The 7,298-nt window shown below is 46.4% G+C and overlaps 1 protein-coding gene across 1 annotated transcript in view; it reads right to left on the reverse strand.

Moving 5' to 3' along the window:
- Window positions 1–7,298, reverse strand: part of shank3a (SH3 and multiple ankyrin repeat domains 3a) — a gene marked incomplete at both ends in the record, with an annotated part of 197,232 nt that overhangs the window by 105,906 nt on the left and 84,028 nt on the right. The window contains one exon of the mRNA XM_084453217.1: window positions 643–720. Coding sequence (XP_084309343.1) covers window positions 643–720 — 78 coding nt within the window. The remainder of the gene's footprint in view (window positions 1–642; window positions 721–7,298) is intronic.

A 7,298-nucleotide genomic window follows, 5' to 3' on the forward strand; every position in this document is an offset into this window, starting at 1 on the left:
GAGAGGAGAGCCGAAGAGAGGAGAGAAGAAATATGTCTCATTTGAATAGAATATGTTCAGTACATCCTGCTTTTCTGAGAGTATTTCACTCACTCACTCACTCACTCACTCACTCACTCACTCACTCACTCACTCACTCACTCACTCACTCACTCACTCACTCACTCACTCACTCACTCACTCACTCACTCACTCACTCAAGCCTAACCCACTCTCTCTTACATCAGCCTCCATCTCAAGATTGTATCTCTGTCTCCCTCTCTCTCCTTCTGTCTCTGAGTCTAATTCATATTTCACAGATCACATTACTTCATTAAAAGGCTGAGGGTAACAGCTGTTGAATAGGGCTGTGTATGGCTGTGTCCAGGTGCAGTGTGGTTCCAGCCTGCCCTGTGTACAAACACATTAACTTTGATCTGTTCAGGACATCTGTGTCAATGTCAATTTCACACTGACTTCATCAAGCAGCATGCCATTTAGATAGAGGCCAAACTAGTGAGCCAGGACTGTAATGCTTTCATGTTTCTTGCTTATTTAACAATTAACATGGCAACGCTATTCATCAAGTCACTTCCAAAGCTATGGAGGTATGACATCCAGGAAGTGAGGCTGTAAAAGACCTAATGTGATGCCAGACAGTACCTGAAAGGCAGTCTGGCTGTTGTAGTTCTTTATCTCTTTATTCGCTCCTCGGAAGAGTAGAACTCGAGCACAGCTATCCTGGAAGTAGAGAGGAAAAAGAGACAATCAGTTTGGCTTTACCAATGACATTTGATTTCTGGTTGGATTTAGAACAGCCATGTATCAGAACAAACACTAAACCCCTGCCCCACACACACACACACACACACACACAAACACACATGCATACACAGTGATGTATAAGGCGCAAGTGAGTGCCAGTTTCACTTCTCTAATTGGTCCCACTAGAACTAAATATTTTAATTACATTGACAAGAGAGATGGAAGGAAGGGAGGAAGAGAGAGAGAGAGAGAGAGAGAGAGAGAGAGAGAGAGAGAGGGAGAGAGAGAGAAAGAGTGAGAGAGAAAGATAGAGAGAAAGAGAGATAGAGAGAAAGAGAAAGGGAGACAGAAAAAGGAGCGGGAGAAAGGGGGGAGAGAGAGAAAGAGGGAGAGTAAGAGGGACAGAAAGAGGAAGAGAGAGGGAGAGAGAGAGAACAGGAGAGAGAAAAGGAGCATGAGAAAGGGGGAGAAAGAGGGATAGTGAGAGGGACAGAGAAAGAGAGGGAGAAAGAGAAAGAGAGAGGGAGAGAGAAAGAGAATGGTGAGAGAAAAGGAGCGGGAGAAAGGGGGAGTATGAGAAAGAGGGATAGTGAGAGGGACAGAGAAAGAGAGGGAGAGAGAGAAAGAGAGGGAGATTGACAGAGAAAAAGCGAGTGGGAGGGAGGTAGGGAAGAACGATAGGGACAGCGAGACACTAAAAGAGAAATAGAGAGTGTAGTGGAGTATGGACATGACAAACAGTACTGACCACATTGTGAGAACACCTCACTGGAATGTTGGGGACCCTGATAAGGACCCTCAGACCTAACACATCCTGTCTCCCCCAGCCCCCACAACCATTAACCCAGGCCAGGCCACATTCCAATGCAGACTCACACACAGTGAGACAAAGGAATGCCATTCTGTGCCTTGTTTGTTTAATAAAGTGAAATTGCTTCATCCCAATCATGTGATGCAACCACACGGCAATAAGCCCTGGGAATAAAGTTATTGCGTTGATGCATTGTATTTGTAACCAAGTGTTACTGTGCATTATAAATAACTGATTCTATGCTGCTAAGTCCACCTAACCATGTTTGGTATCAATCTCAAGCTAAAATCATGAATCAGTTGATTATGCATGTTGGGTAAATGTAATATCATGTTGAAACCATAACAGGGATATGCGATGATTCCAGACCCCTAAGAGAATCTTGGCTCCTCTGGTTTATGACGGGAGTGGGGTTCACTCTCGGCGATCCAAGTCACCAATCGTGCCTGTCTATGCAAACAAGACACGCCTCATTTCCTTACTACTTAAGTAGAAATCAGACAGGAACTCCCTCTCTCTCTCAAGTGCTCTCTCAAAACTCTCCAGCAACCCTCAACTGCCAGGGTCTGTGTTCTTCCAAGTAACACATGACCCAGGACCCAAGCTTGTGCCTGGTTGATGAAAATTAGCCTATATCCGTGGAATGCTGAACTGCTAGCTAAGTATCTCTCTGTCATATCTCTGTAGTCGACACCAGGGTCTTAGGGATTACCACAAACTCTTCAAACGATCCACCTCTGGTGAGAGCAGAGGTTTTGAATGAGACATTTGCAACTTTTGTACTCTGAAACTGAACTTTAACCTCCGCGAACATCAACGGTCACGCAACACTACCATCACTGTTTCAACGGGAGCGCAGGCGCGCTTCCCCTGCATCGAACTGAGCGACCATCAGTCACGTGACTCCATTCTTCGAGCGACAACACTTCCGGACACCGGAAGCTGCTGTGTTGCTGTGTTTTCATATTGCCACGTGTTTTTTCATCTATTATTGAATTGTGTTATAATATTATTTTGATAATTGATTAGTATAACTTCAATAAATATTATTACATTTATATCACATCCTAGCATCATCACATGATCTTAGGTCACTTGATTGAGTCAAGACCTCCTGCAGACTGAGATGATAGATAAATTAGACTATTGATAAAGGTTATCTGTTTTCCTGTACAGAACAGGGTGGTGCCCCATATACGAGTTGATTTAATAAATCCATTTTCTTTCAAATTTGTGATAACCGCGGTATAATCATACATTATACCAGTCATAGTCATAGTTCTAACCCTAGAACACGCTACATGGATTACACCTGTGGCTGGTTGTCTCTCTCTCTCTCTCTCTCTCTCTCTCTCCATGCTGGAACACCATTTTGGCCTATTGTTTGTGGCAACCTTTTTGTGGCAACTTTTCCTTATATTCATAACAACACCGTGTCCAGTCATCCACACCCTACGCTACTGACCCGACTGACTAACACATCCCACTATTATTTTGTAGATTATGTGAATTCTTAAGTTAAATAAATCTTTTGGTTTGTGCGCACCCAGGTTTTGTCTCCCTTATTGTCATGCCCTCTGAGCTGGGACGTGACAAATGGGGGCTCGTCCGGGATGGATTGATTGGATGAATCCGTCGAAGGTTGTTGGTTAGCGCTTTTGTGGCTCTTTGATTAGTGGATCAGTGTTTTTGTGATTTTGTTTACGCGGATGTCACAGGAGGTGGTTGCCGATGGATCGTTTGGTGAGTGCTAACATTTTGGGAGATACATTTGGGTGTTGTTTAGTTATGTTTACATTTTAGTGTTATGGTTTTGTCAAAAGCAGCTTACTTTACATGGTTTGTGTGTAGCAGAGAGAGGGAGCTTGTAGGCTATGCTTTTGTGGTCTCCAGACATTAGTCTGGGCTGGAGACATTTGTTGCTCTTACCTGTGACCTGTTGTCCCGTGTTGCAGTAGTGAGAGATTAGGGATGGTTCTTTAATGCTGCCCGGAGCCAATGCCTTTGGTCCCCACATAGGATAAGCAATCGTATTCCATTGGAGTGCATTTGGTGTTTGTTATTTTGGTTTATTATTTGTGTGGTAACCATGGTTCTGAGCAGTTGTCTTGGGAGCATCTCCCTAGCGCAAGGGGGTACACCAGCGTGCTGGTCTCTTTCTTTGTGCTAGCGGGTTAAAGTGAATAAGTACCCGCCACGACGCCGCACAAAGACTAGGGGTGAGATTATTTGTTGCACCGGGGGACGCGCCATAGATACACTATATTGCCAAAAGTATTTGCTCATCTGCCTTTACACGCATATGAAGTGACATCCCATTCTTAATCCAAAGGGTTTAATAAGACCCACCCTTTGCAGCTATAACAGCTTAAACTCTTCTGGGAAGGCTTTCCACAAGGTTTAGGAGTGTGTTTACGGGGATTTTTGACCATTCTTCCAAAAGCGCCTTTTAAAATACAACTGACGCAGCCTCTGCGTCGTGAAAACGAAGTGGGAGAGGCATTGAGCTAAACTGGCTTGGGAATCGTTGGCACGCCGCTGGAAGTTCTGTCCCATTTAATTCACGGCCCTGCACCCTGTGGCCCTTCCAGCTGACGTCAATTAAGTGCTCAGGCCTCAGGCCGCAAGTGCGAGGGGCCGCAAGGGTGGTTTGCGCACTCAGATTGGGATTCAGCTATTGTGGGGACAGATGGATAGCGGTTCACAATGTCGGGGATTTGTTTAGCCAAATCAGTTACTTTCGCACCCGAGAAGGAGTATGTAATGCCTTTTGGGATTGCAACTTGTCTAACGATGGAGTCACCTAGGAGGATCCTTACTTGAGGTGGAAAAAGGCAGATGCCAGTATGTGCTGAGCCAGCAGTAGATGGGCTGTTAGCATTAGCTGAGCTGGCAGCAGGGGGGCTGCTAGCATTAGCTGTGCTAGCAGTAGAGGGAAGGGGAGGAGAGTGCAAAGCATACTGTGGAAAAACCATGGAATCGCCTACAAAGACATATTCTGGCGGTGGGTTAGCTTTAGCGAGGAGGGCGCAGGCCGTAGTGTTAGCTGTTGTCGCGTTGCTAGTTGCACTAGCTGTGTCAGCGGGAGGAGCAGCAACCGGAGAGGGTGGTGGGCTAGGGGAGATTGATGGCGCCGGTGAGGAAACCCTGAGGGAGTGCTTACACTCTCGTTCGGTGGGAGAGGCCGTTTGGGAGTTGGATGTACTGCTGCAGGGGGAAGTATGTTTCCTACGGGAAGATGGCCTAGGCCCGGCACAGCCGCGCTGCACAACCGATGCATAGGACGATGAGCCGGGCCAAGTAGGAGTGGAGGAGGCCGCACCGTCAACTGATTCCTGTAGTGGTCCGTCGAGGTTGGAGTGTTGGAGTGAGTCATTGTCCTCATCACCCGGGGGATCCAGGAAAAGAGGCATAGATATCCTCCGTGAGGCCTTCGGCATGATGGACCAGGACTCCGAGGTGGGGGGGGGGGCGGGGGCACCGAGATGAGTGTCTCAGATGTCTCCATCCCAGCTTGCCGGAGCTGTGAGACAATCTGAGACTAGCGGTGCAGGAGGTTGTGAATGAGCTTCTCCAAGGATCAAAGCTCAATTTTGAGACCGGGCAGTTCATCAGAGGCCATGTCAACACTGGAAGCGCTGTGATGTGAGTACGCCTTTCATTTAAGATGAAAGGAAAGAAAATGTTGGCCAGTAGTTGGCTAGCGGGATTGTTCAGTCACAGTGACCGGTTCAGGGAAACACTAGGGAGCCCACTACATTTCCTTGCAGAGCAGATTGACAGTTGGGGTTGATTGTAGGGGATCAGACTGACACTTACCGACACGGGCCCAGATATGGGCCCGCTGCAGTGGTAGGGCTCCGGTAAGCTCTGATTAGTAACTCCGATAGGCAGGGAGGGTTGACAGTTAATTAAAACTCTCAGTGAGAATCTGGCGTCCGATCGTTAAAATACTTGCTGAATTAAAATAAGAAGATAAAAACCACCAATATGCGAAAAACGCATATACTACTTCCGCGAATGTGCAGTGGTAATGATTTGATGATGATTTGACTTCAGACCTATTGTTGGCTGTGCCCCTGTTGCATAACCTGTTTTCCCTGCAGGTTGACGCCAGTAACGTGGGCGCTGGTGCGGTTCTGATGCAGGCAGATGCGTCAAGTGTGGACCGGCCTGTGGGGTTTTTCTACAAAAAGTTTAACCGCTCTCAGCTCAAGAAGGAAGCCATTGCACTGATATGGGCTCTTAAACATTTCGAAGTATATGTGGGTTCTGGCGTTGTGCCATTGGTGGTTTACACAGACCATAACCCCCTCACTTTTTTGCGCTCAATGCAGTGCCCAAATCAGCGGATAATGCGGTGGTGCCTCTTTTTGCAGGCGTTCAACCTGGACATCCACCACATTAAGGGAACTGATAACATTTTGGCGGATGCGTTGTCTCGGGTGTCTGTGTCTTGACTTGGTAGCCATGGTTACCACTTTATGTTCTGTCCCTGTTGGTCTATCTCTCCAATCTTGTCTTTTTCTTCCTCTGGTGCTTCTCACCCTCTTAATTTGCTTCCTTAGGCGCCTTGGTTGCTGAGGTGTGGGGGGTTTGCCTGCAGGGGGTGCTGGTGAGGTGGGTATAGGATGCCCACAGGGGTCCTGTTTAATGTTATGGGGTTATAATTTAATGTTTAATGTTTTGGGACCTTTAGGTTCTCAATGTTTATGGGGGGTGGGGGGGGGGGGGTGGTTATGGCCTTCTCCCCTTTTGCTGTCCTGTACTTTGCTGTTTTCTTTTGCAGGTTAGCAGTGGGGGAGGAGACCTGATTGAGATGTTTGTGATTGAGATGGAGTACACCTCTCTCTCTCTCTCTCTCTCTCTCTCTGCATGCTGGAGCACCATTTTGGCCTATTGTTTGTGGCAACCTTTTTGTGGCAACTTTTCTTTATATCCATAACAACACCCTACATGACTGTCCACTCATCCACACCCTACGCTACTGACCCGACTGACTAACACACCCCACTATTATTTTGTAGATTATGTTGATTCTTTAATTAAATAAATCTTTTTGTTTGTGCGCACCCAGGTTTTGTCTACCTTATTGTGATGCCCTCTGACCCAGGACGTGACAATGTGTGTGTGTGTGTGTGTTTGTGTATGTATATGTGTGCCTGTGTGTGTGTGTGTCTCTGTAGATAACATTCATATGGACCCTGTGACATCACAGTGTAGCCCAATCTGCAGATCAGATAGCTGGATGTTCTAAAAGAGTCAGTGAGTGACCTCTATTGGTGAGAAGTGAGGATCATAGTGGCAATCAGCACATACAGTACTCTGACCTGAGTGTGACTGCTTGTGTGTGTGCGTGTTTGTTGTGTATTAGCGTGTTTCAGCTCTCGTTCTCTGTATGTGTCTGTGTTATACTGACTATGTGAAGTAAGTGTGTAACCTCTACTGCACTGCTTAGTAATGCAGCACCAGTCCTACAGAACTCTTATACTGTAGCACTTTAATCACAGAATGCTAAGATGCTAATAGAAAAAATGTTAAAAACCTATCCTGATTGCCCAGCGGCAGTTAATCGCTAATAGCTTGTACATTATGCAGATCCACACACACACACACTCTCCCTCCTAAATAATGCATGGATGTTTAGCCTATATTGTGATGGGGGAAGGTTAAACTCACAAAGGCTTTTAAATGTATTGAGGCTGTTTTTGCAAAATAGGTGAAGAGCTAACCATGGCTAGGG

This window comes from Borostomias antarcticus (assembly GCF_949987555.1).
Source record: "Borostomias antarcticus genome assembly, chromosome: 18".
Classification (NCBI taxonomy): Eukaryota; Metazoa; Chordata; class Actinopteri; order Stomiiformes; family Stomiidae; genus Borostomias; species Borostomias antarcticus.